General features: G+C 47.3%; 1 protein-coding gene across 9 annotated transcripts in view; it reads right to left on the bottom strand.

Moving 5' to 3' along the window:
* Window positions 1-26180, bottom strand: part of NCOA1 (nuclear receptor coactivator 1) — a 353900-nt gene that overhangs the window by 31706 nt on the left and 296014 nt on the right. For all 9 annotated transcript variants that reach the window (XM_048516939.1, XM_048516949.1, XM_048516888.1 and 6 more), the window contains 6 exons: window positions 22294-22473; window positions 19208-19303; window positions 18084-18224; window positions 15529-15676; window positions 11400-12723; window positions 4195-4366 (listed from right to left, as the gene is read on the bottom strand). In XM_048516939.1, coding sequence (XP_048372896.1) covers window positions 4195-4366; window positions 11400-12723; window positions 15529-15676; window positions 18084-18224; window positions 19208-19303; window positions 22294-22473 — 2061 coding nt within the window. The remainder of the gene's footprint in view (window positions 1-4194; window positions 4367-11399; window positions 12724-15528; window positions 15677-18083; window positions 18225-19207; window positions 19304-22293; window positions 22474-26180) is intronic.

Below are 26180 nucleotides of genomic sequence, written 5' to 3'. Positions count from 1 at the left end.
TTCTTTGTTGAGAGGTTTCAAGAACAAGTAGTCCATAACATTCGTAACCAGTCATGTTGCCCTGATCTGGACGGCCCAGGCTAGTCGGATCTCGGAAGTTAAGCTGGGCTGGCTCTGGTTACTACTCGGATGGGAAACCAGCAGAGCAGCCCAGGGTGGCTACACAGAGGAAGGCCACGGAGCCCCTGAATAAGGTAATACCAAGTTGGCTGCAACTAGACGGCACTTTCCACCAACAAAACCCACTAACATTAATGCTTGCCATTATTGTTCTGAAACTTATTATGACCCAAGATTCTCAGTTGTTAAAAAATAATAACCTCATAATTGAGGAAAAAAACCTTGAAATATGTCAGAAACCAGAATTTTAGATTTTCGCCAAGTTCCACCAAGAATTTTGTTGTAGTCTTCTTAGAGTCCAATGCCTATATTTTTAATTACATGATGTCAGGCAGCCCAATCCAAAGGGAGGGAGGAGGCGACAGAGCCGTGGCTAGGGACGGCACCATGGAGACGCAGTAAGCAGCATGAGCATGGGGGTGGGGGGGAGGGAGGGGAGGAGAAAATCCTCCTTTCTTATGGGGAAGTCCATCGCCATGAAGGATTTATGCTACACTTTTTGGTGGCATAAGTCTGCACTGCAAAAAGAGGGTGTTCCCAGGCCAAAACTCAATTGGGAGCTGTTTAAAGTTGGCTCCGCCTCCAGGAGCGCCCCCAGAATGCCTCCCCCCATGCTGGTGCAGGCCCCAGAAGCACAGAAGTAACGACACAAGAGTAAACACCCGGATTTGGGCACCATGGAGTTGTGCAGCACCCCACCACTGTGTAGCAACCCTGTCTCTGTGCTGGTGCCTGTGCCACTTTGTGCAGTGCTGGTGGCAATTCCACTGGTGCAGGGGTCACGCCGCTTTTAATGTGGACTCCCCCTTCCCTCCTTTGGATTGCAAAGTAAGGCAGGGGTCACCAACTTTTTCCTTAATGAAAGCTACTTCTGAGTAATAAAGATATACAATTGGCTTATACTGAGTATACTGATTCATCAAGGTCAGTATTGTCTACCAGACTGGTGGCAGCTCTCCAGGGTCTCGGGCTTTCATGTCATCTACTGCCTGGTCCCTTTTTCACTGGAGATGCCACGGATTGAACCTGGGACCTCCCGTCTGCATCAAAAACAGACCTTCTCCCACTGAGCCCAGCCCCTCATCCCAAAATATGCTGAGATGCTCTCCCCTCCATTTGCTACCAAGTTCTGTTCTAGCCTAGAAAAAGAACAAGGCCCAGGAAGACCACAGAGAAAAATCCCATGAAGCAAAAACTGTTTTTTGAAGTAAAAAGCCCAGAGCAAAAAGAACAGTATCGATCTTTTCCTGACTCTTTTAGGGGATGCATGAGCGACTCCACAGCAGCCAACGACCTACTGGCAGCTCACAAGCTACCCAGCAGAGTCCTCTGGTCTGAGGCATGTGTAAGCTTTTGTGTTTCATGGGGTGCTCTGCCAGGTAGAATATGTTCACATTATTTGGAGGCCTTATTAAACAGGAGCCACTCCAATTGGAGGAAGGGGGAGAAAGTGATCACCTTACCTATCTTGTAATTCTTGTTTTCTGCAATCAATACAGCATTGACATTCCACTGTTACAAACTCTTTCTGTATCATTATTAATGCACCCTTGTCTCCCCCGAGGCAATTAAGTCCTGTCATAACATGTCACGGACTCCTGAATGGCTTTAATGCCAGGTTTCCTGAAGGCAGGGGTATTTCAGACTTGGGAATAAAAGTCCTCACAACTCGAGTGAAAAGCAGCTGTCTCGTGTTTTCTCCGGGACAAGTGGTCTATCGGTCCAATTAGGGATTTGACAGCTCCCTTTTCACACCATCTGATGACTCTCACAACTGGCAGAGGGCAAAGTCTGCCTCTTTAATGTTTTTCGTGTCTGTTCAGCTGTCACTCACAAACCTCGCTGGGATTCAGAAATCTCCTCTCCTGACTTAAGGGCTGCTTCTCCTTTCAGGACTACCAAGCGGGGATGTAAAAATCTCCTGATCTTCTTAAGTACTTTCTAACAATTATGGAATCCAGCAAATACATCCTCCCTGTTACTGAGTCCTTCTACTGGTCTAGAGCTGCAGAAAGAAAAAGCTATAAAGAAACTGATGGGAGAACAGGGGGAATAACCCTGTACCAAGCCTAACCCAAATAAACAATTCTGTAATGTGAACAAACCATACCTAACCCATATTTTGGAATGAGTCACTTCCAGGATTTATTCTAGATAAGCAAGGATTGATTCTAGGAAACTGGCTAAGGAGGCTGTGCAGAATTTGTGTCTTCCTTCTCTTTCAAAGGCCATTCTTAACTAACCGGACAAAAACTTCCTTGGACTTATTTACAAGGCTGACTTAATTTGCTAAGTTTATACTTGGAATCAGTCCCCATCAAATCCAGTGGTGCTTAGGCTTGTGGCCAGACTGGAGTGGTCAGCAAGTGGGCTGGACGGCTGGTGAAACGTTCGCACAGCTGCTTCACCATAAATCCAGTTTGTAGATCAGCTCCCAATTTCTTTGCCACACTTTAAGTCTTTAGGAGTGTCGGTCTCTGGCAAAGAAATAACAGGCTTGGGAGATTACAGGCTGGGATCTCAGCAGAGAGGCAAAAGCACATTGATCATGCAATTACAAAAGTGCCCCAAAATGGGCTGCACTGCAGAATTTGAGTTGTGGGCCGGAAGGCAAATGAGTTGTGCAGCAAAGGAATCTTTTAACTGCTGGATGACAAGCCGGACTCAGCTCAAATCCAACTGAACAGCACAAACCACCTGCCGAATTTGGTTGTGTGAACTAGCACTGGTGTGGAATACAAGACCTTCAGAGAAGGCTGATTTCTATGTTCTAACACAGCAGAGCGCAAGGAATTGGGGGGTGGGGGGTGGCGAGACAGCCATGAGCATTTCACACCTCAGGTCCCCGCTCACTCCCAGAGACATTCCCAGACAGGAGAAGCCCTTTGACAACATGTCCTAACTCACACAGATTTATTGTGGTTGGGGACTCAGACACTGTTCCATCTACACACTGCCACAATTTATTCATATTCTATAATATATACAGGACAAGATGTTAAATTGTGGGCGGGTGTTTCTTTCCCTTGGACATGTAGCTCTTCGGGTTAAGCATAACAAGACGTTAACTTTTACTATTAAACATATTAACAACACCGAGGAAAGCAAGATAGAAGTTACAACGCTGCACTTCCACTGAACTTCAGAATTGCGGTCCAATTCCCACAACAGAGATTCTTTGGTTACAAATTGACGATCTTCACCCCTCTTTAAGTTGCTCTTCCCCACAGTTTTGCTCAATCAGACTCTAACTCCTACACCCCAGCTGCCAACTTGGAACTCTCTCCCTAAAATTCTGTTTGCTCCAATTGGCTGCTCTAAGGGAGAGGCAGAACATTACCTGTCTGTCACATCCTCCATCCTCCTACACACCTCAAATCTGGCTGCAGAAATGGACTGGGTTAGGGTTAAAGACAGAATGAGGCAAGAGACTAAGAGAGGCAGAGAAAGGTAAAGGAAGGAAGAAGTGCGAAAGGTGGCAAAAGAAACACCAGAAAAAGAAGGAAGCCAACACGGCAAAGCAGGACAAAGAAAAGAAAGGATCCTGAAAAGGACGATGCCAGGTGGGTAGCCCGCAACAGCAGCAAAACACAAACAGGACTCCAGAGCCGTCAGATTGTGCTGAAAGAAATCTGGCCAGCCTTTAATAGGCCACTGGACTCTTGTTTCATTTTGAAATGGACATTGAAGTAAGCGTAGAAAGTGTCTGGGAGCAGGGCAGCAACTAAGCACCAGGATGCCACGCTGGAAGTCTTAAACCCATCTCTCATTTTTGTCCAATCAAATTTTATGAAAGGAGGTGGATAGACGTCAGAGTCAAAGGAAAACTTCCGTCATCTTCTCAACCAGCATCTAACTAGGCTCGAACACATAGGTGTCAAACTCGCGTCCCTCCAGATGTTATGGACTACAGTTCCCATCATCCCCTGCCAGCATAATGCTGGCAGGGGATGATGGGAACTGTCGTCCATAACAACTGGAGGGCCATGAGTTTGACACCTGTGCTCTAGTGCTCTGGCACTGTAGGAAGACAGGAGAAAGTTCCCAGGAATAAAAACAGGTGTTGGTACATACCGTTCATCCCAGAGGGCGTTCTTGCAGCGGTGCTGGGCTGGAGGGTGGAGGGCATGATCTCGAGCTTGCCTGCAAGGCCGCCACTTTCAGTGGTCTCTGAGCCACACAGACCTGGAGGCAGCTGGCCCACTTTCTCCAACGTGGGCAGGATCCGGTCAAGGTCGGATGCGAACTAAAGGAGGAAAGCCAGGCCACAGGTGAGCCACAGCCGGAAAGAGAAAAATGGACTGTTGCTAATCTCTTCGTGCTGATGCAGGGCGACAACTGTCTCTGGACTGTGCCTGCAGAGTCACCGAGGATGAGTTGCAGGGTAGCACTCTCTAAAACATGGGGTGCAGCCGCACATTCTGCAAAGCACTTACAGTGAGCATCCAATGTGCCGCTTCAAGGGGAAGACCCCGATGCCCCCATTAACAAGCACCTTGCCATTTGAAAAGTGGGGAAACGCAACAACGCTGCCCTCAACTGCTACAGCCGTGAAAGAAAACTGAACGTGGTGCCCCATTTTTTAAATTACAGTTTCTCAAAGGCACTGAACAAAACTGCAGAATCTCTTTACCAGGGGTGAAGGTGGGGCTGCATGTTGTACATAAAATGGGCCACCCCTGAAGACGACCCCCCCCCAAACATACAGCACTACTGACTCATGTTCCTGCCCTGATAACTGGTGCAAATTCCCACCTCCATGTCCCATCACTGGAGAAGCACTTGTCTTATCAACAGTGGTTTAATTTGGCTTCACTCAGGTTAAATGGCCCACATTTTCCCCCTAAATTACCTGCTCAGGCACACGATACCTACAAGCCCAAGGCAAGCTGCATAACATGCTACCATGGAAAGAGTTAGCCTTAATGTGGGGCTGCCATTTTTTGTGTCACACACTTATTTATCGTAAAAACATTTAGTTATGCCCAGACAATGGGACAAATACACACATTGTAGGGCATGACAGCTCTTGCATTCTTCTCCTTAATTCTCCGAGGGGCAAACAAGAAGAAGAAGAGTTTGGATTTATATCCCCCTTTCTCTCCTGTAGGAGACTCAAAGGGGCTTACAATCTCCTTGCCCTTCCCCCCCTCACAACAAACACCCTGTGAGGTGGGTGGGGCTGAGAGAGCTCAGAAGAACTGTGACTAGCCCAAGGTCACCCAGCTGGCGTGTGCGGGAGTGCACAAGCTAATCTGGTTCCCCAGATAAGCCTCCACAGCTCAAGCGGCAGAGCGGGGAATCAAACCCGGTTCCTCCAGATCAGAGTGCACCTGCTCTTAGCCACTGCTCTTAGCCACTACGCCACTGGAATCGCTTGACTCCAGCCTCAAAATACTGGTGGGTTGTTTCTTCCACGCAGAGCTACATTTACATGCTACTGAACCTTATTGTGGTCTAATGTAAGTCCCATTGCTCAGGAATACTGAATCACATAGAACGTTCAACTTCCCATCCATCCTTTGCTCTCTTTCTCCACAGGTAGTTACGCACTGCAAGCAATGCTTAATGAGGAGCAACCTAGGAAGTTTTGCGCTGGAAGGGCAGAAGTTGCAAGGTACCCGACAGCCCAGGCGCCTGGGAAAAGCTGGTCTCTGCCGAACAAACATGGCTTCTCTAAAGGAGCTGATGTGTCAAACTCAGCTTTAATAGGGAGAAGGAGCTGCCAAGAAGGAACCAGGACCCACAATTACATTCACAACGTTCAGTGCCGCATCAGAGTACAGAGCACTATGTTAGCAATGGCGAAAGACTGATGAAAAGTACACTCAGTGCTTGGAAGACTCAGAGGGAGAGGAAGGCGGGGGGGGGGGGGGGGGGGGAATCAGATAAGACTTTAGAATAATGCAGCAGGGAGAAAAGTACAGGAGAGCCAGTCACTGCGGTATGATCTTGAAAGCGATAGCGCTTCCAGGACTCGAAAAAGTGAACATCCAGAAATGTCCTGAGAGTGAAAACATTTGCGAGGGGAGATGAGCTGACTTTGAGCAGACACAGTCCCTGTTTGGAAACAAGAGACTTCATCTCTCACACCCACATAGCAAGATGTTTCAGAGGCTGACTCAGTCACACGCACACACAAGGGTAACCGTTTCAGAATCAGATCCACGCAGAGCTAGCCTAGCCGTGTCCACCAGCTGGAGTTTGGCACCCCCCCCCCCACGCTGGCGAAAACAAATGTCTGCATTCTGTTAATGACGGGCAACAAAAACAGGGAATCGATTGCTCCTTCTGCGCCATGACATTTCCTCTATGGCCTTCGGGGCCTCAGGGAACAGTACATGCAAATACATGTAACCTCACAGGCCTTAAGATATATAAAAGAGAATGAAAGATGCATCTCAGGGGCAATTCAGAGCAGAGGAGCTGCTGACAGTCTGGAGGAGGCTATTTTCTCTACCTGCTGCAGTTCTGTTCCAAACAGTTTCGCACCTGGCTACTTTCCTCCCATGGTGACCCACAGGCACGTTTTCCAAAGGACACATGTGTTTGGAACCCCCACAGGGAGAAAAATGAAGCCTCTTGGAATGAAAATGCAGTTTCTCTCATCCATTTCTGCTGTTTCTCTGCTCCAAATTGTCTTCACCCACACTGGCTTCTCTCTTTCTCTAAAACAGGATAGTTTGGGGTTCGTTACACATCTGCACATAAACTTTACTTAGGACTGTGATGTGCAATGAGTTACCCAACCTGTGGGCCAGTATAATTATGGTAAGTGAAGTAAAGGGGGAAAAGGGGTTGGGACAATGGGGGATGGATCCCTGGAAGCACGGCTACCAGTATTTGGATTGGTTTCAGTCTGAAGTGGCGTCTGGTGGGCCACTGCGAGTAGCAGAGTGCTGGACTAGATGGACTCTGGTCTGATCCAGCAAGCTCTTTCTTATGTTCTTAATTAATTAATGCAATCTGTTTTTAATCTAAATTTTCAAGGGTGTCCCCCACAATAAAATTGGTAATCCATGAAAATTTATCCTGGAATAAAAAAATTTATTCAGTCTTTGAAACGCCACAAAACTCCTACCTCTTAAATGCAGACAGTGTGCTAATTTCTGAAATACAGACTTGCAACTTGAGTGCTTTTCACAGTCGGGAGGGGGGGGGGTTTCGTAGCAGAAAGCTGCTCCTCCTGACAGCCAAGCCCTGATGACGGTCCTCTTCTCAGCTACCTGTGCCTGTTTTATCTGCTGCTCTGGGATTCTTGGGGTGCCCTTCTTGGATTAGATAGTGCTTTATTGCTCACCCTCAACGTTTTGCCCCCCATCTCAGGTAAATGTTGGATTGCTTGTGCACCTGGACTGCCCCCATCTCAACACTGCAGAGGGTCAGAAGTCCATGGCCTGCCTCCTCCTTGCTTTATGAGAAAGTCAGGTCCTCCTGTTGGTCTTGAGCAAAAGGGGCATTTGTGCCTTGATCCTGCTGGGTAGGACATGGCCATTAAATGCACCAGCCCTTTACTTGCCAGCCTTTTAAGCAGTGGCGAAGCTGCAACAGGACACGGGGGTGCGCCACACCCCAGGCGCACGCCATTGGCATCACGTGCGGGGGCCGAAAATTGCCTCCAGATCCCCTCCCAGGGGCATGGCGGGGGCAGGTCAAGGCGGGGCATGGGCGGGGGGCGCACATGGACAGGTCATGTCCCGGACAAAGTTTTCTCTCCCTCTGTCCCTGCTTTTAAGATTTTATTTTATGTATGCCCCGCCCTTTCCCAAGCACGTTGGGCTCAGGGCAGCTTCCAACAAGAATAAATACAGATACACTATAAGGCAGGTTTAAACCATAAAATTAAAACTATAATAGCTATTCAGTTAAAGGATGTCAGTCTAATTTGTACCTGCTATATAATACTAATCTGTTCCTAATGGTTTATAAATGGCTCCTAAATGATCATAAGCAGATATCCTGGAGTGCCCCAGAATTCAAACATTCTTTAAGAAGTTGAGACAGGTAGGAAACCAGAGAAAAGGAAAAGGAACCAAAGACGGGGAAACATGAAAAAGACAAAAGTAAGGAAGGGAAAGGAGGAGAAGAAGAAGAAGAAGAGTTTGGATTTATATCCCCCCTTTCTCTCCTGCAGGAGACTCAAAGGGGCTTACAATCTCCTTACCCTTTCCCCCTCACAACAAACACCCTGTGAGGTAGGTGGGGCTGAGAGAGCTCCGAGAAGCTGTGACTAGCCCAAGGTCACCCAGCTGGCGTGTGTGGGAGTGCACAGGCTAATCTGAATTCCCCCGATAAGCCTCCACAGCTCAGGCGGCAGAGCGGGGAATCAAACCCGGTTCCTCCAGATTAGATACACGAGCTCTTAACCTCCTACGCCACTGCTGAGACAAGGGGGAAAGGGGGCCACAGATCTACTAAGCCTGTCACTGCTTCAGCCATCTGCCTGGTGGAACATCTCCGTCTTACAGGCCCTGAAAAACTGGGCCTGGGCCTCAGTGATGTGGGATTGCTACATCTCACTTGCTCACATTCAAGGTTATTGCTCCTCAAAGACTACACTTTCATACTTCTCTCTATATTTATTCCAGTAAGGCAGGGAAAACTGCAAAAGACAGCCCGGTCTGCTAAGATTACTTCATCTCTTCTTCTCCCTCCATCTCTTCACTGACACAAGATACCTAATTTAGAAACTCCCAACAAAGGGAAAAGCCTGAGAACTGCACTTCAGCTTGGAATGTGATACAATAAGACAATTAGAGAGAAAGTGACACAGTAAGCAAACATGGTTCTGCTCAATCATCCACCTTTCATCCACTGTTTATTGTACGTAATATAATATTTCACTGCATTGTCCTCCAATCTTGCAATTCTGTTTCTTCATCTGTATTCTGAGCGCAATATTCTCTGATTTTGTGACCCAGTTTTACTGTATTGTTGGTTGCAATACAGTACGTTGCACTTCTTACTGCATCATTTTCCATTGCGTAATTTGCCTTGAATCATAAAAATCATAGAATCACAGAGTTGGAAGAGAACACAAGGGCCATCAAATCCAACCCCCCAACAGATGGCAACCCCACCCTCTGTTTAAAAACCTCCAGAGAAGGAGACTCAGAATCTCAGGTCATTTCCACATGGGTTACCTACCCCAGAGCATCGTGGTGCATTTGGCACTTCCTGGGTTTAGCTGGCTTTTTCTCTATCACTTCTTAAACCCTGGTTTATGACTATACAGTTTTGCGGAAGATCACGGTAAACGCTTGGATGGCTGCTGTTTGGGTGGGAAAATCTGGCTTTCTTCCTGCACAGAATTTTTTCCTAAGCCCTATCTTTATGGCCATTTTGTCCCCCTTTCTTTTTAGTGTGGGAATTCCAAATGCTGCCTCCTTGCAATTCCTCACGGACCCCTCTCCCGTACTTTAGTACTGCTAGTGCACATGTAACGTCACCACCGATTTGTAATTTAGTGTTTTCTGAACGTCTCGATTACTTCATATATGGAATTTCAGATCAATCATCAAGTTATTGATTCCACACTACTGAAGGAGGGCAGAGGCTAAGAGGTTGCAGGAGCACCATTTTATTTTCATGGCCAGCAAGTCCAAGTGGCGTGCTCGGCTGACTTTCCTGCTGCGTCCCTGAGGGATGGATGGTCCCCAAGGTCCTTCCCAAAGGCACTCTTCACTTCCTGGCTTAGTGCTGCAGCCCAACTTGAAGCACGGGAAACTGACTTTGCGCTTTGCCCCAGAAGCATGATTTACAAACTGCTCACCAAAGCAGTATTTGGCTTAGCAGCTTTGTCCTCCAAGTAGGAATCATTTTCTTTGTGTCCTTTGGCAGCCTAAAGACAAGGTGACCAGGAAACAGGGTGGGGGTGGGGTAATCCCCACAGCATCCAAGTAGAGGGAGTAGAGCAACTGACAAAAACCATCAGAAGGAAATTAATTTTTCTAACAGGATACCGAGGGAAACAAAGTCCAAATGTTGATGGGGTTGACAAATGCATGAATGAAAAGCGGGGGTGTAGGCTGCAACCATTCACACACGGAATTCCCTGAATGAAAGCAGTCCATTTCGACATGAATCTACAAGTGGGCTATCGGTCTCATTCTTGAATGTCTAATGTTCTCTGGTCTATCTGATAAAAAGGATTATACAGTCTTATCCACGTTGCCATCTCTCCTGATTTTCTTTTAAAGGGGAGGCACTCTCCTATTCCCTGACACTTGCAATGAATATTTATATACCAAAATCTCTTGTGCAGGGATCTGTTGCCGTTTAACAACTCTATTACAAGGGATCAGGCTGCCTTCAAATCGCCAGTCCCCAGTCAACCGATGGAAAGAAATGCCCTCTGAGATGCTTAGACTATGTGTCAGAATTGGCTCCCAGGTTCAAGAAATGCTGCATTAAAATAGCCTAGAGCTCCTTAAAATAACTTTACTTGGTGGAATCACGGATGCTTCAAAGACATTATCTCCCCCTGCCCTGCCACCCCCGTTTCAGGATTGACCATCCAGCTCACAGCAGTCTATTTAAGCCCCTCAAAATGAATGTAACCAATATGGGTTAGACATTATTGGAATTGATGCTGCATACTGAACTTTAAATGTTTTTAGATGTTTTTAAAGTAATTTTTTTGGTCTTTATTGTATTGTGAACTGCCTAGAGCCCTTTGAGGATGAGGCGATCTACGGCATCTAATAAATGAAAGATAATAAAGCCAGAGGCGTAGCAAGAGGGAAAAGCGCCCGGTGCACTGGTGCATCCTCCGCTCCCCCCGCCCCGCCCCTGGAATGCCCTCGCCACACCCCCACAGGGGCGTGCACCCGGTGTGTTGCGCCCCCTGCTCCACCCCCTTGGAGCTCCACCCCCTCTGAATAAAGCCCTGATAGATGAGTTCCAGTTTCTTCCCAGGTATCAGGCCAAGAACCAACCATTTCACTAGATGGAACTGTCATTTTTCAGCACTTCTCCCCCATCCCACCTGTCTACCTCTAGATTACGTAAGATATGGAAATGTAACTGCTTTTTTCCGGATATTGCTGAGAGTTCAGGAGTCTCGGGATAACTTAAGACTTTTGCTCATCTGAACAGAAATACTGGCTCTTGTGAATGCAAATGGTAATGTGTGAACAGGTCCCGCGTAGGAGTGCATTTTGAGCTTACCTCTCAATGTAAAGCCACACAGCCCAACTATGGTCTGGGGGGGTATCGTGAGCCAACATTAAGTCCTAAGTAACATTTTTGTGCTTTTCTTACCAGGAAGAGTCTCCTACCTGGCCTTGCTGCTGCAGTTTCGCCTCCTCCGGAGCAGGGGGCTTAGTCAGCGAAGCGGCTGCGTTGCAGGGATCCATTTGGTCTGTTTGCTCTTTCACCTTCACGTCATCCAGGCTCAGGGAGGGATTGGCCGCCAGCTCTTTCTCATCCTTGTCGAGCAGGTAGCGAAGGAGCCGGTGGTCCTTCAAATCCTTCTTCTTCGCAGCGTCCGACTCCAGTCTCATGTCGGGGGTCTCTGAGGTCTGGGTCTGCAGCGTGACAGCGGTGGCGGTTCCGCCGGGCACGTTGTCCTTCTTGTCGTGCTCCATGGAGAGGGTGGAGATGTCCGAAGGGCTGCCCTCCTGGAGGAGCCGGTGCAAGATCTTGTGCCGCTCTGTGAGGGAGCTATGAGAGGAGGGGCACGCGCTGCCTGCGGGGTTCCCAGAGACTCCTGTGCAAGACATGGGTTCTTTGCAGCTGGTGTCAACGTCTGTGTGCCGCAACTGCTCCTGTGCCGTGGAAGCCAGGAGCTGAACTAGCTTGTGGCTTGAGGCCTGAGAGCACTTGCTGTCACCCTCCAAGTGTCTCTCGCTGCTGTGTAACAATCCCGATTCCAAGGGCTTGCTGTCATTCGGACCACTGTCAGAATGCATCATGTCGCACAGGATGGAGCTGATCTCCTTGCTGTCTTTTGGTTCGGTCTTTATGGGCTGCATGCTCATTCGGCTGGGCGAGTTCTGGTTGCTCAGCTGCCGCAGCACAGGAGGGGGCGTGGAGTAGCCCATGGGGGGGCTGGGCCCTTCAGTCATCCCCTGCATGGAGTTTAACGGGGTTCCCGGGAAGGGCCTGTTGTTGACCGTAGGGCTGGCACTATAGTTGCCCACCATACCCACTGGGGAGTGTGTGGTAGGCATACTGGGAGAGAAAGGGTTGCTTGGCACTCTGGGCCTATGGACCAGACCAGGGCTTACCCGATGCCTGGGAGACATGAACTGTGTTGGGGTGACCCCTGGGCTGTTCATAGGGGAGCTGTTGAGGTTCAGTGGATGGTTACTGTTCTGGTGACCAGCCTGTCCCTGGCTTAAGGCAACATTAGCTCCCATCTGGCTCCCAGGTGAACATCCATAACTAGGCTGGCTGGTGGCAGCGTTGCTGTTGCCATGCAGGCCGGACCCCGGCGGGTGGTTCACGTTGGCCGTTAACATGTTACCATTGGCGGGAGGGAGAGAAGAGGGCAGGGCCATGCCTTGTCCTGGAGAGATGTTGGGGTTCAGCGAGGGACTGACGCGGGAAAGCGGCACTCCAGAATTAGTGTTGTCTTGAGGTGACAGTGCACTGTGCTCTCTAGTCAAGAAGGAAAAAAAAGGGGGGGTCAGTAGTCAACAAAAGAAGTGGGTTAGATGTTTGCCAGCTCTAAGGGCTGCTTTCCATACCACTAGCTCTTTCTTATGGGGGGGAAGAGGCATGCATGTGATAAATATGATGAAGGAACTGGTCGTCCACCTTTCTGGGAAAGGTTAGAGAGCAGGACACTAGATATCTACTGGCTCCTGCCTTGTCCCAGGAAAATTTGCAGTGACAGTCAATTCCCACATGACGTGAAAGCTTCTGCAAGAATCATTCCAAAACCTCTTCAGTGAAGGCAACATCGTAAACAAATGAAGTCATAACACAGACAGGGTTTGAAAAAGTCATAATAGTCACCAACAACTTGTCTGATTCTCTTTAAGGTGGTTTTGTGACCAGACTCTTGTTTCACATCTGCCCTTCTCTGTGCCATCACTTGCTTTTGGCATGCTCTTCTCCAAACCTGCTTCCTTCTCTCTTGTTTTTCTAAAACAGTGACTAATTTGCACAGCTGCATCTATCCACTGCACAACCCCTCTACCCACCCAGTAGATTAGATGCAGTGGATCCAAAAGGGGGAGGGGGAGACACCTTGAGAAAGAAGAGTGAAGTTGCTCCTTTCCAAGACTGCGAAGAAGCTGGGCTAAGATAATAGCCTAAAATACATTAGCAGGAGGGAAATAAACACACTGTCAAAGTTCATGATGTTTCAGGACCCCTGCGGTCTTTTCTTCACAAGAGGACAATGGAGCAGAGGGAAGGTAGGGTTCAGAGAAGAACCTCAGCAGGGTCTAATGTCATAGAATACACCTTCCAAAGAAGTCATTTTCTCTGGGGGAGCTGGTTTTTGTCATCTGGAGATGTAGTTGTGAAAGATCTCCAGGGCCCACCTGGAGATTGGCCTCCATCAACACCTACAATAGCCATTGTATTAAGATCTATTTGTCCCACTGTTGATTATCAGGTTCAGCAACAATACCAAAAGTCTGCAAAACCTGGTTTCCAGAAATGAAAGAATGATAAGAGTGAAAGAGTATTCCATCTCCATTAGCTGTCTGTCGAGTGCTGGGTTATCTTCAAGGTATTGGTTTTGACCTTTAAGGCTGTGAGCAGTCTTGGACCCACATACCTCAGGGACCGCCCCTCTCCATATTGCCCAGGTAGATCTCTCCGTTCTTTGGAGGGGAACCTTCTGGAAATCCCTGGCCTGAAAACCACCCGGGAGGCCTCGACGAGGGCTGAGGCCTTTTTGGTCCTGGCCCCTACCTGGTGGAATATGCTCCCGTCTGAGATCAGGGCCCTGCGGGATCTGAGTAGTTTCTGCAGGGCCTGTAAAACGGAGCTATTCCACCGGGCTTTCCCTGAGGGCCAGCCGGGATAACATCTTTTTTTGGCTTCCCGGGGGTGGGGGATATGCAAGTTAAGTTGCCATCACAGTTTAGTATTTTAGAATAATTATTTAATCTGTTTTAATGGTATGCTGCTTTACTGGTTGTTTTAAAATGCTGTAGCCGCCGTGAGCCCCTTCGGGGGGGGAGGGCTGGGTAAAAAGTTTAATTAAAAAAAAAATAAGCACTTTTTCAAACTGCTTGCAAATCTCCCAACCCCGTTTTCTATCCCACTTGCACTATCCAGGGGTCTGCAACCTGCGGCTCTCCAGATGTTCATGGACTACAATTCCAATTTGCCATAGTGGCAAGGGCTGATGGGAATTGTAGTCCACGAACATCTGGAGAGCCGCAGGTTGCAGACCCCTGCACTATACATTCCTCCATACTGGAGTGTGCAGAATACTGGTGGAAGAAGCAGCTGTCTCCGCCAAGCTCTCTGGTGTCACCAGTGGTCACACTGTGAGGAATTGTTCCACAGTACTGTGGATGGAGAAGTGGTTTGAGAACGTGTTCTACAAGGGCTGGGAAGAGAGAGAAGATAACGAAAGGCCAAAGCCCTTTTTCCCCTCTAAAAAGCTCTCTCTGCTACTGTATGGTCGAAGGCTTTCATAGCAGGAATCAACTGGTTGTTGTAGGTTTTCTGGGCTGAGTGGCCGTGATTTTTGCTTCTAATCTTTCACCCACATCTATAGCTGCCATCTTCACAGGCATGTCACGGTAAGATGTGTTTTTCTCCGTGGCACCAGTCTCTGTGGCACCAGATCACAACCACACAGCCCGGAAAACCCACAACAGCCAGTCTTTGGAAAAGTCCACATTGTTTTATACAGAGTTCAGGTCTTTCTGTTCTTACTTGGCCTTTCTGTTCCTACTCGTGTATTATTATAATTATTATTTATTTAGCTTTCGTAGACCGCCTCATCCCCGGAGGGCTCTAGGCGGTTTACAACACATGATATCTAACAACAGTTAAAACACAATGTCAACCCTTAAAATCAATAGCAGCATACAGAAATTCTAAGACAGAGACAGCTTAAATCCCATATGGGTGGCGCCCGGTTCCAAGGCGGGAGGGGCGGCAATGCCAAAAGATGGAGCCAGTATAAGGCATTGCTAAATGAGCACTAACTGCCTTTATTTTGTGCTCTGCTTGCTACAGGCACCCTTATGGTTCATGCAGGCAATGGCTCAACCTGCACGTTCCTGGTGTGTGTGCACCACCTGTCTGGCCCCACCAGGACTCACATCACTTTTAACGCATGTTGGTGAACAAATATTTTCCTACCAAAGATGATCTCTGCAAAGAAAAACTGTCATGTGTGAAGCAATGCCCCCCCCCCAAGAGTAAACAAGTAGCTATCACAAAACTGAGTGCGGGGGTGGGGGGAGGGGAGGCACTCTGAAGACTCACCTCTCAATTATGTGAATGCCCATGATGAAAGGCTGCATCTCTGGACTTTGAGGGCAACAGAGTTTGCACTTGGTGTGGGCGCTCAGCAAGGTTCCATCACTTAGTGTGAACCGATAGGAGGGGCTAAAGGCCGTGCCCCGCGTCATCACTGGAGGGCAGAGAGGGGGAAAATGAGAAGATGCTTTTATAAGCTGGGATGCTTTGCCCTCCATTACCAACTCTAGTAAGCATTTCTACAGAGCTTGTAAAATACAGCAATTGGCAATCAGGGGCTTTCGAGAGGTCCTTCCATCATCCCTTATAAATGGAAAAACAGCCTGACACAGCGATCCCGCCCGAATCAAACAAATACATCTATCTCAATCACTATCCAAGTGAATTTGTGATTGAACAGGTGTTTGAATCCAGATTTCCCTGAAGGACTGATTCTCCCTAAACAAACTTCTATGTGAACTTCATGTGCCCCTCTTCATGGTTGGTATCACAGAATCATAGAGTTGGAAGAGACCCCAAGGGCCATCAAGTCCAACCCCCTGCAATGCGGGAACACATGATCAAAGCTCTCCTGACAGATGGCCATCCAGCCTCTGTTTAAAAACTCCAAAGAAGGAGACTCCACCACACTCCGAGGTAGTGCATTCCACTGTCAAACAGCCCTTACTGTCAGGAAGTTTTTTCCTGATGTTTAGGTGGAATCTCTTTTCTTTCACCTTGAACCCATTGCTCCTGGTCTTAGACTCTGGAGCCGCAGAAAACAAGCTTGTATGTAGCACAGCCACCTGCTCAAAAGCTTCCTCTATCATTGCTCTCGTGCCTCTCTAGAAAAGGGTTCTAAAAGTGTTCAAGAAAGCCCAACCCCTATGAGCAAGTTATTTGAAAGAGGACTTGGATTTGATCCGTATGGATCTGATTTACTTCACTGAGGGGTCTCATACGGCATTTTGGGATATTTCTGCCTTTGATTTTTTAGGGTTTCGCATCTGTTGCTCAGCTGGAATATACTGTTATGAACTGCCCAAAGCTTTGGAAGGGCAGGATAAAGTCCTCCACCCCACCCCCATCAACCAATCAATGTTCTACTGAGTACATTAGGTCACTTTCATGGGAGACAAAGGAAGGGGGTAGGGAAGACAGAAAGTAGACAAGAAAAAATAAGGAAGGGCACACTGGTAGATAGGTTGGTTGCTGTTTTCATAACCTCAGACAACCTCTTGTCGTATGGGTTCATGGTAGTATTGGCCCATCTTGCAGAGTTCCTGCAGCTACTACTGATACAACATATGAGAGTGGCACTATACAAATGCAGAAAGACTCCACCCCCTATATTAGTCATTATACTTTTACCCCATTTTTTCTTCATGGGCTGAATACACTCATTTAAAATAGTTATTTTCCACACATTTAATGTTAAGACATATACAAGACAGCTTACAATATAATTTAAAACCATAAAACGTTTAAGCTCAGACTAGCAAAATAACTCCACCTCAGTAGGCACAGTAAAAGCAATCACAAAACAGGCATTAAAAACAGGAATAATAGAAATCCAATTAAAATTAAACAGACCAGCAGTTACCAACATTCAGGAGACAGTGAATTTTCAAAGCAGGCGCTTAATAAAACAAATAAAAGCTACAGAAGATACAAACATTTCATAAAAGGAAAGGCAGGATACTAAAAATGAAAACCAAGGCAGTGGGGTAGTGGTTAAGAGCAGGTGCATTCTAATCTGGAGGAACCAAGTTTGATTCCCCGCTCTGCCGCCTGAGCTGTGGAGGCTTATCTGGGGAATTCAGATTAGCCTGTGCACTCCAACACTTGCCAGCTGGGTGACCTTGGGCTAGTCACAGCTTTTCAGAACTCTCTCAGCCCCACCCACCTCACAGGGTGTTTGTTGTGAGAGGGGAAGGGCAAGGAGATTGTAAGCCCCTTTGAGTCTCCTACAGGAGAGAAAGGGGGGAATATAAATCCAAACTCTTCTAAATTTACACTAAACCATGCTGGCTCTCATATGTCTGAAATAGTGTCGTTCATTACTGCAAGAGTAACAGTTCATTACTGCAATAGCGCAGTTCATGTTACCACTCTGTTCCAAATGTCTAAACCAGGCCTTGGTGCAGTGATCTAACTACATTATCATCCCCGCTCTTAAGAAACTTTAAGATCCCTCTGCAGTCTCCTTGGGGGTAACATTTGAACAACTTGGATCATCTTCCCTGGGGTTTTTTTGCTTCTTGAAAGGCCAGTAAGAAAGCTTCTGGATTGGCAGGCTACACCCAAGCTTGAGGCCAGCTGCCTCTGGGCCAGGTTGCCACAGCAGTGCAGAGAAATGATTGGCAGCCTGCTGGAATTCTATGGAGAGTGCAGGATAAGTTCTCCTGGCCAGCTGAAGGGGCCACAAGCATTAGTCAGCCATTTCAGCCACTTCCTTTGGACTTCTTCGTTAACATTCTTTGTCTTCTTCATTGGTTTTTTTATTTTTATTTTCAGTCCGGAAAGCACTTATCCCAGCAACCATCACAGAGGCATGCAAAGAGAAGGGCCTTTTTTTTTACCTTCCTGAAATAGCTGCTTGGCATAAGATGGCTCTCTGCCCTGAGGCTGGAAGAAAGCGTAGATGCATTTCCTCACTAAATCTTCCCAGCCGGTCCGGCCTGCGGCTCTCAGGGAACTGGTGTCAATGGAGATGATTTTACCTGTTCAAGAGAAATGGAAAATAGCCATGTTAGGAATGCAGTGCAAAACAAAACAGTTTCAGCTCTATATTTATTCTTATATCATGAAGCATTTATGGACTAAATGTACACAGAAACCCAGTCTCTTTCTACAGCCAACCCAAACTCCTTTTTCTTACTTGTACAGCTTTTCAGTCTTCAAACCACATTTGTTTTGCTCTTGTACCGCCATTCATTCCCATGCTGGACCTTCATTTGTCATCATCTTCCACCCTTGTGACCTGCCAGGCCACTATTTTATTTCAATGCTATTGTCCTTGATTTATATCCAGCCTTTCTCTCCAATGGGAACCTAAAGCAGCTTACAGTGTTCTCTTCTCCTCCACTTACCACTACTCTACAAAGGACTTCAAGGACTTCCTTCCACTACCTCATTGCCTCTGGCTCTTACTCCATCCCATCTCTTCTACACCTAGAACCTCTGTCCAGAAACCATGTTTCTGGTCAAGCTCCAGCCGAAACCCACAATTTCTAGGAAGCCTTTACAAGTAATCCTTTAGTCCATATCTGTCCCTGAAAAGCTTAAATACTGAAATCCTAAATACATATTACCGTCTAGCAGTGGTGTAGCTACCATGTGGAAGGGTGGGGACAAATGCCCCAGGCGGACGCCATTGGGGTCACGTGGGGGTGAAAATCACCCCCACACCTCTCCTCCTTCCCTTCTCACCCTGCCCCGCCAGGTCCAACAGAAGCTGCTGCTGAGACAACCTTGCCCAGTCAGGCCCAGCAGAGGCCTATGCGGGCTTCCCTGCCTGACCCCACCAAGCTCTGCTGCTGGCTAAGGTAAGTGGGGGATGGTGTGGGGGCCCATGGGGGGCGGAAAACTTGGAGCCTGCCCCAGGCTCCATTTTCCCTAGCCATGCCCCTGCCGTCTGGGAACGCATGAATTCCCTATCCCAGCTCTCTGGGAGAAAGCATCCAGTTGCCCTTCTGAATAATACCTGTAGTATCTTGCTTGGTCATGAAAGATTCTGAAGTGCTGGAGGCTGTGGTTCGAGGTAACCTTCGTGCGATGCATATCAAACAGGACTGCAAATCTGCCCCAATTAAATAAACAACAAAGTGAAAAGTGGGAAAGATAAGGAAGTGAGACTATTGTTTTTAATATGAACAATTGTGCCTACAAATTCTTTACACCGCTCCCCCCCCCCCCCCACTGGGTTGCCTGGCTCTTGGTTTTTCCACTCTCCCTCCAGCTCCGTTTTGCCATCCACACTGATACGCATCCACCACGTCACGGACCCATGACTTTCAATTACAGCTCTTCAAGAGTGAAGCCAACTCTCCGGAACAGATGCAGGAATTTGCCAAAGGAAGCACGAACTCGTCTCTAATGTGCAAGTCATCTTTTTGACAATCCACACCAAAAACTGAGCATTAAGCAGTGACCAAATTTGGCTAAAATACACTGCTAGAGAACTGGAGACTGAGGGAGGGAGGAGACTACTATACAGAGGCGTAGCAAGGGGGAAATGCGCCCGGTGCACTGGTGCGTCCTCCACCCCCGCCCTGCAACGCCCCCACCGCACCCCCACAGGGGTGTGCACCCGGTGCATCGCAAGCGCCCCATCCCCTTGGAGCTACGCCTCTGCTACTATATGAATATGGGTTTTGCACAGGAGGCCTTCCCAGGAAATTGTGACACCCTCACTCCATGTTTAAAGCGAGAGCAAGGCCGGCTAGCTGAGCTACCCAATCTTTGTTAATTTGGAGGAAGCTCAAACTTGTTTATTTCCCCTCAGCTCAGCTTCAGGAGGAAAATTACAGCCAAATCTAAGCCGATGCCTTTCTACGTTTTGCAATGAAAGGCGACATTGTTAAGATGAATTAAACCCTTTGCACTAGTTTAGAGTGTATAGAAAGTTTGCTTGGGGAAGGACGACTAGGGTTGGCATGGTGTGTGTGTGTGTGTGTGTGTGTGTGTGTGTTCGTTCTGCTCTTTGGGAGAATTAATTCTGAGGCCATTTGGATCTGGCAGCACTGTAAAATAAAGGCTGCAATGAAAGCCAACAACTATCAGCTCCAGGCAAAGTATCTGCTCATAACCCTGATCCCCCCTTGATTTATTCCTTCCTGTCATGATCTCCTGTGTAAACTGCAATGGATTAATTCAGCTAATGCACTGGAACAAAATGGATGCTATGGAGAAATGAGCCCAAAGTGTTCTGCTGGAAAAGTCTCTCTTATATTATGGGACTGAGCCAGAGTGCAGATATGCATGTCCTCAGTCTGAAATGCGGATCTGCTAGGCATGTATGTACACCATGTATGAACAGCATCCGGGTAGGTATGTACACCCTGTGGAGGTGCAAGACTCAAAGTCACGATTGCTTGAGTGATCTGCAGTATTTATCAAGTGCTCTTGGTTTCAAGTGGGGATCTGAGAGACAGAGACAGAGGCTGGAGGAACATCAGGGGAGACAACTCTGGAGAGGGCAAGCATTTTCAAAAGCCTTGTATTTAGAACCTGAGGTTTCCTAGCCTGCAATACATTTTCATCCATCCATCCATCTCAGCTCATAGCTGTGTCTCTGGAAACAACTCTTTTAAAAAATATAATTCAAAGGACTTTAGTACTTTAGTACTGCTAGAGAAATGAGCCCAGACTCTTTTGCAGCAGCAATGTTCCAATTATCAGGAAACACAGAGGTGTGTCATGAAAGGCAACATCTCCTTACCCTTACAGCTAGCAAAATGAAGGCGTATGTCTGCAAATAACCTTTGGCACCCTGGCCTCATTTCCATTTCAGGCACTAGAAGTGCTGCCTCAAACAACACCAGACAGGCACAAAGACATTCCTGCTGCCTCTCCTCCTGAGAGGGCTGCCGTCTACCTTCTCACTTCTTCTCTGGAACAGATGGGCCCATACAAGCAACCTCAGGGGCAGCAACTGAAGGACAGTTCACACCTCTGCAAGAGTGATGAGGTTCTCCCAATTCACATCAACACTGGCTTCTTTCAGTGGGATGTCCCTGAATGTTTCATTTAGTGCCAAATCAAGATGAGAGAGGAACTTTTGTACAGAGGCCCAATTGATTTCCTTTTCCCTCTACTGGCTTATGGCTGGTTCATACAATACATATCTTTCACAACCTCCATGAGGACATGAGGGTTTTTTTTGTCCTTCAGCCCCCAGTTCCGGTCAATACCACAGCATGTGCGAAGGAGGAACTTTAGCCTTCTCTGAGCCTTTTTTTATGATGCAAAATGGACCTGAGGAGCTACTGTTAAGTTTGCTGGGAACTTTCCTAATTGAGCAAATAGCAGCTCCCCAAGACTGCTTCAGGCCAGGAAAATGGTGTTGGAGGGAAGTATGAAACCACTTCTCCACAAATACTGTAGTCCCAATCGGAACTGCGCCCCTAGCAGCCGCAAGGTCTTTGTAGTGTGTGAACCAGACCTTAGTCTGTACTCCAGGGAGAAGAAGATGTCCTCAACACAGAAGATACCCACTTTCTGAGGAGGAACATAGCAAACAAAACTGAATGCCTAAACCTGCAAGAGACCAGAGTGCAGGCTAGTTATATTGGGTGAAGACTGCATAGATGGGTTATGTCATTCCAAAGTACAAAAGCATGGTGGATTGGTGTTATATCACATGTACAAGCAAGCAAGAGCCAAAAAACCTCCAAGAACAGGGAACTGGATGACTAAAGCAAACCTCAAAAACAATCCCCGCCAAACCATCATCTTGCAGGACATTTTTTGCAAGGAGATTGCAGCTCTGTAACGTCTCAATTTCTCCCTGCAGCATTTTCTCATGCAAAACCATCATCAAAAGGTACCGCTCAGGAACCTAAAACGCAGCTTGCAGGCTGCATGTTGAGCTGCAGTCATCCTGAGTCCAGGCAGCAGAAAATGCTGCAGGGAGAAATTGAGACCTTACAGAGCTGCAATCTCCTTGCAAGAAATGTCCTGCAAGAGGACAATTGAGGACAGCTTGCAGATTCTCCCCCACCCCCACAAATGCAGTGCAGCACAAGCAAGTATTATTTCTGTCTCCAAATAAGTGATCCTCTATCTTACCTTCACCTTCCTCCTTGATCAGTTTCGGCTGAGACACCGTGAAGCACTGCATCACTTCGTAACGCTGGCGGGCCTCCTGGTTCTCTGCACCTGGCTCGTCTGGAGGACGGATCAGCATTCTGCAGTTGAAAGTATGGCTGTTGCGTCGTGTGGATTCTTGAGGCCAAGGAACTCCATTTACTGTTGGAAGAGAAGGTTTGAGAAAGGCTATTGAAGAAGGCTTTGAAGTAGTGGATAAGCAGAAGACCAGTGTTGGGGACTTATCCATATTCTCCTCGTGCTGTAGAATCAAAAAATCTCTTACTGTTACATACAGGTGTCTTGCAGTTTGTCAGAGCATTGGCATACCTAACAGAGTCCTGACTGGCAGCTACTCTCCAAGATCTCAGGCACAAGTCTTTCTCAGTGTTCCCACAAGCAACCTTTTTAACCAGGAATGCTAGGGACTGAAATTGGGGGCTTCCTAAGCGCAAGCTACATGTTCTACAACCAAACTATGAGATCTCCCTACTATCTTTCTTGTCTTGTTTGAGTTGTTATGAGCTGTGGTTGCAACGACATTCTGACCTAGTGACTCTGTTGTTCGAGTCATATATGACACAGCCTGCAATCATAATCTCAGCAGAAAGGAACCCCTAAGTTCTGTAAAAAGAATGACAGTACAGGCAACACTGGCATGCATCAAGCGCTGACATAAAATGAATAGGAAAGCCTATGCTCTTTATTCACACATATAAACACCACACACAAAAGCACCATATTATTGAAAAAATATTATTTTTAGAATCTTTGCACATCAGAATATATGAAATACACACACACACACACACCCCAAATCATTTTGGATCTTTAAACCACCTTGTGAATCAATCTGGTTGTGAGTGTATTAAAATATTTTAAATAAATTCAGTTACGCAAGCTGCAACCTTCATGCTAACAGAACCCAAGGGTCTGTGTTATCATTGCTTTTGATGCTGCAGGTTCCATGTCATGTTTGTGACTCTTGCTTAGCTGTTACCGCCAGTCCCTTTTCACCACCACTGGCTGCAACGAAGTCTCATCAGGTTAATAGAGACTCCAGCCAGGCTCTTCCTACTTGCTGTGCCCCTGTGCCTCTTTGTGCAGCCTGCACTGGATGGGCCAGTCCTGGCCTCTACGATTCTCTAAGATCCTGTGCATGTAATACAGATAGGTACTCGTGCAATGTCAGTGATGAGAGCCCAGAAAACCCACAACAACTGGTTGACTCCAGCTGTGAAAGCCTTCAATAATACATTATTGTTCATCTTATCATGAATCCCAAAGATGTTGTAAGGTTTCTTTAATGCTTCTATTGTGGGCCTTTGAAATCAGGAAATCTCCCCCACCAGAACTAGGCACTGAAATACACCCAATTAATGTATTGTTGAAGGCTTTCACGGCTGGATTCCACTGGTTATGGTGGGTTTTCTGGGCTGTGTGGCAGTGGTCTGGTAGGTCTTGTTCCTAACGTTTTGCCTGCATCTGTGGCTGGCATCTTCAGAGGTGATACACCTCTCTGTGATACACCTCTGAAGATGCCAGCCACAGATGCAGGTGAAACGTTAGGAACAAGATCTACCAGACTACGGCCACACAGCCCAGAAAACCCACAACATCCAATTAAATTTCTTTTTCCTCCCTTTCTTTTTTTGTTATAATTTTTAATTGAATTTCCACCAATATATTACAATACATCTCTGGAGACCACTTGGCAGTGTGTTTTGATCATATGTACACGTGAAACTGCCTTACATGGCGTTAAACAGCTACATGATTCCCACAGAACAGTCTTAAAAATCTATGCTTTGCTGCCTTAATGTGTAACATCTGGATAAGGTTTTCTTCCTTGGGCAGTATTTTAATAGTGAGGCAAAAAAAAAATCTTGTTTTATCCTGAATGGGTTTTTTCCAACCCTGTGACAAGATAAATAATCACATTTGAATGAATAGCCAACCCCTAAGTTTGGAGGGAAATTGGGGAGGGGGCTACAACTGAATAGTATAGCGTATGTTTTGCTTTCAGTGGTCCGGGTTCAGTTCCTTGCAATGCCAGTGCTGAAAAAGATTTCACGTAGTAGACAGTGGTGGGATCCAAAAATTTTAGTAACAGGTTCCCATGGTGGTGGGATTCAAACTGTGGCGTAGCGCCAATGGGGCTGGGTGGGGCATTCCGGGGGCATGGCCAGGCATTCCGGGGGCGGGGCATTCCTGTGCGGGGCTGTGGCAAGGATGCAGCCACTGTGCCAGTCCCTGGGCGGGAAACGAATGCACGCAGGAGCAGGCTGCCATGCACGCTGGTGTGCCTCCTGCTAGACTGCTTCAAGTTCTGTGCGCTACTGCTGAGGAGTGGAGGAGGGGCGTAACTAAGGCAAAAATCACGTGGCAAAATCACCCATTAGTAACCCCCTCTCGGCACACACAAATAATTAGTAACCTACTCTCAGGAACCTGTGAGAACCTGCTGGATCCCACCTCTGATAGTAGAGCTTTAAGGAGAGAGGCCATGCTCAATGGTAGGACACGTGTGTTACATGTAGATATTCCCAGTTCAACCCTCAACACCTCTGGCTGAAGGAGTCACTGGCTTTAAAAACAACAACAACAAAATATTAAGCCATGTCCACATACAAGCATGCATCACAGTAAGCTAAAATCAGTTTAACACCTTATTAAGTGAAATATTGATTTGAGCCTGCCTCCTATTGAATTAGCTTCAATCGATCTCATATTCAATGGAGCTGATCTGATGCATGCCATGTTCAAGTCAATGTGAAGGTAGTGCACACTCCAGGGGATGGCACTGGTTTAACTGAATTGATTTTGAAACTGGCAGCATTTGCGATTCTGTGCTGATCCTGTCCAGTTGAATGTTCATGAAAGGAAGTGAGATCACTAAGCTGACTACCAGATTGAAGTGCACAGGCGTAGCTCCAAGAGTGCGGGGTGGTGGGGTGTGACGCACCGGGCACACGCCCCTATGGGGGTGTGGCAAAAGCATTCTGGGGGCGGAGGATGCACTAGTGCACTGGGAGCTTTCCCCACTTGCTACGTCTCTGTTTAAGTGGACCACTGAACAATGGCACTGCATGTCCTAGGGCAGTGATGGTGAACCGAGAGCGAGTGCCCAAACTGCAACCCCAAACCCACTCATTTATCGCAAAGTGCCAACACGACAATTTAACCTGAATACTGAGGTTTTAGTTTAGAAAAAACGGTTGGATCCAAGGCACGCATTACTTGGGAGTAAGCTTGGTGGTAGTCGGTGGCTTTGCTTTGAAGCAACCGTGCAATGCTTTGAATGGGTGAATCACGACTCTAGGAGGGTTTAGAAGCAAATCCCATTGCCAGCAACTGAGCTTACTCTCAGGTAAAGGATTGCCCTTTCTTCCCATGAAAATCAGTGGGGTTTAACAGCACAAGAGGGTTACCTACACATCGTGCCCAGCGGACCAGGCCAGCCTAGATGTGTGTGTGTGTGTGTGTGAGGCGATTTCCCCGCCCCCCCACAAAATGAACTCTGTGCACACGTGCCCACAGAGAGGGCTCTGATGTTCACCACCACTGTTCTAGGGAGTATATGTATGTGCATGTGGGCACACAAACACTAACAAACTTTCAGGGTGTTGTCCTGCAAGTTCCCAGTATTGGTGCCTTGCACCTTGGCTGCTGCTCCCAACCAATTCCAACCATCCCATCAGATTAATCGTCCTTCCTGAATTCCAGTCCTGGGGTGCAATTCCTGCTTTCCTACATGCTGATTCTCTTCATCCTTCTGTGCCAGCCCTGATAGAACTTGACCTCTGTACAGCTGTTCAGTACAGCTGTTCTGTGTGTATGTGCATGACTAGGTAAGAGTTATAGGCAAA

Source organism: Sphaerodactylus townsendi, linkage group LG01, assembly GCF_021028975.2.
Source record: "Sphaerodactylus townsendi isolate TG3544 linkage group LG01, MPM_Stown_v2.3, whole genome shotgun sequence".
Taxonomy (NCBI): domain Eukaryota; kingdom Metazoa; phylum Chordata; class Lepidosauria; order Squamata; family Sphaerodactylidae; genus Sphaerodactylus; species Sphaerodactylus townsendi.
Note: the sequence above shows the minus strand (reverse complement) of the source record. Positions and strands in the feature narration are given on the sequence as shown.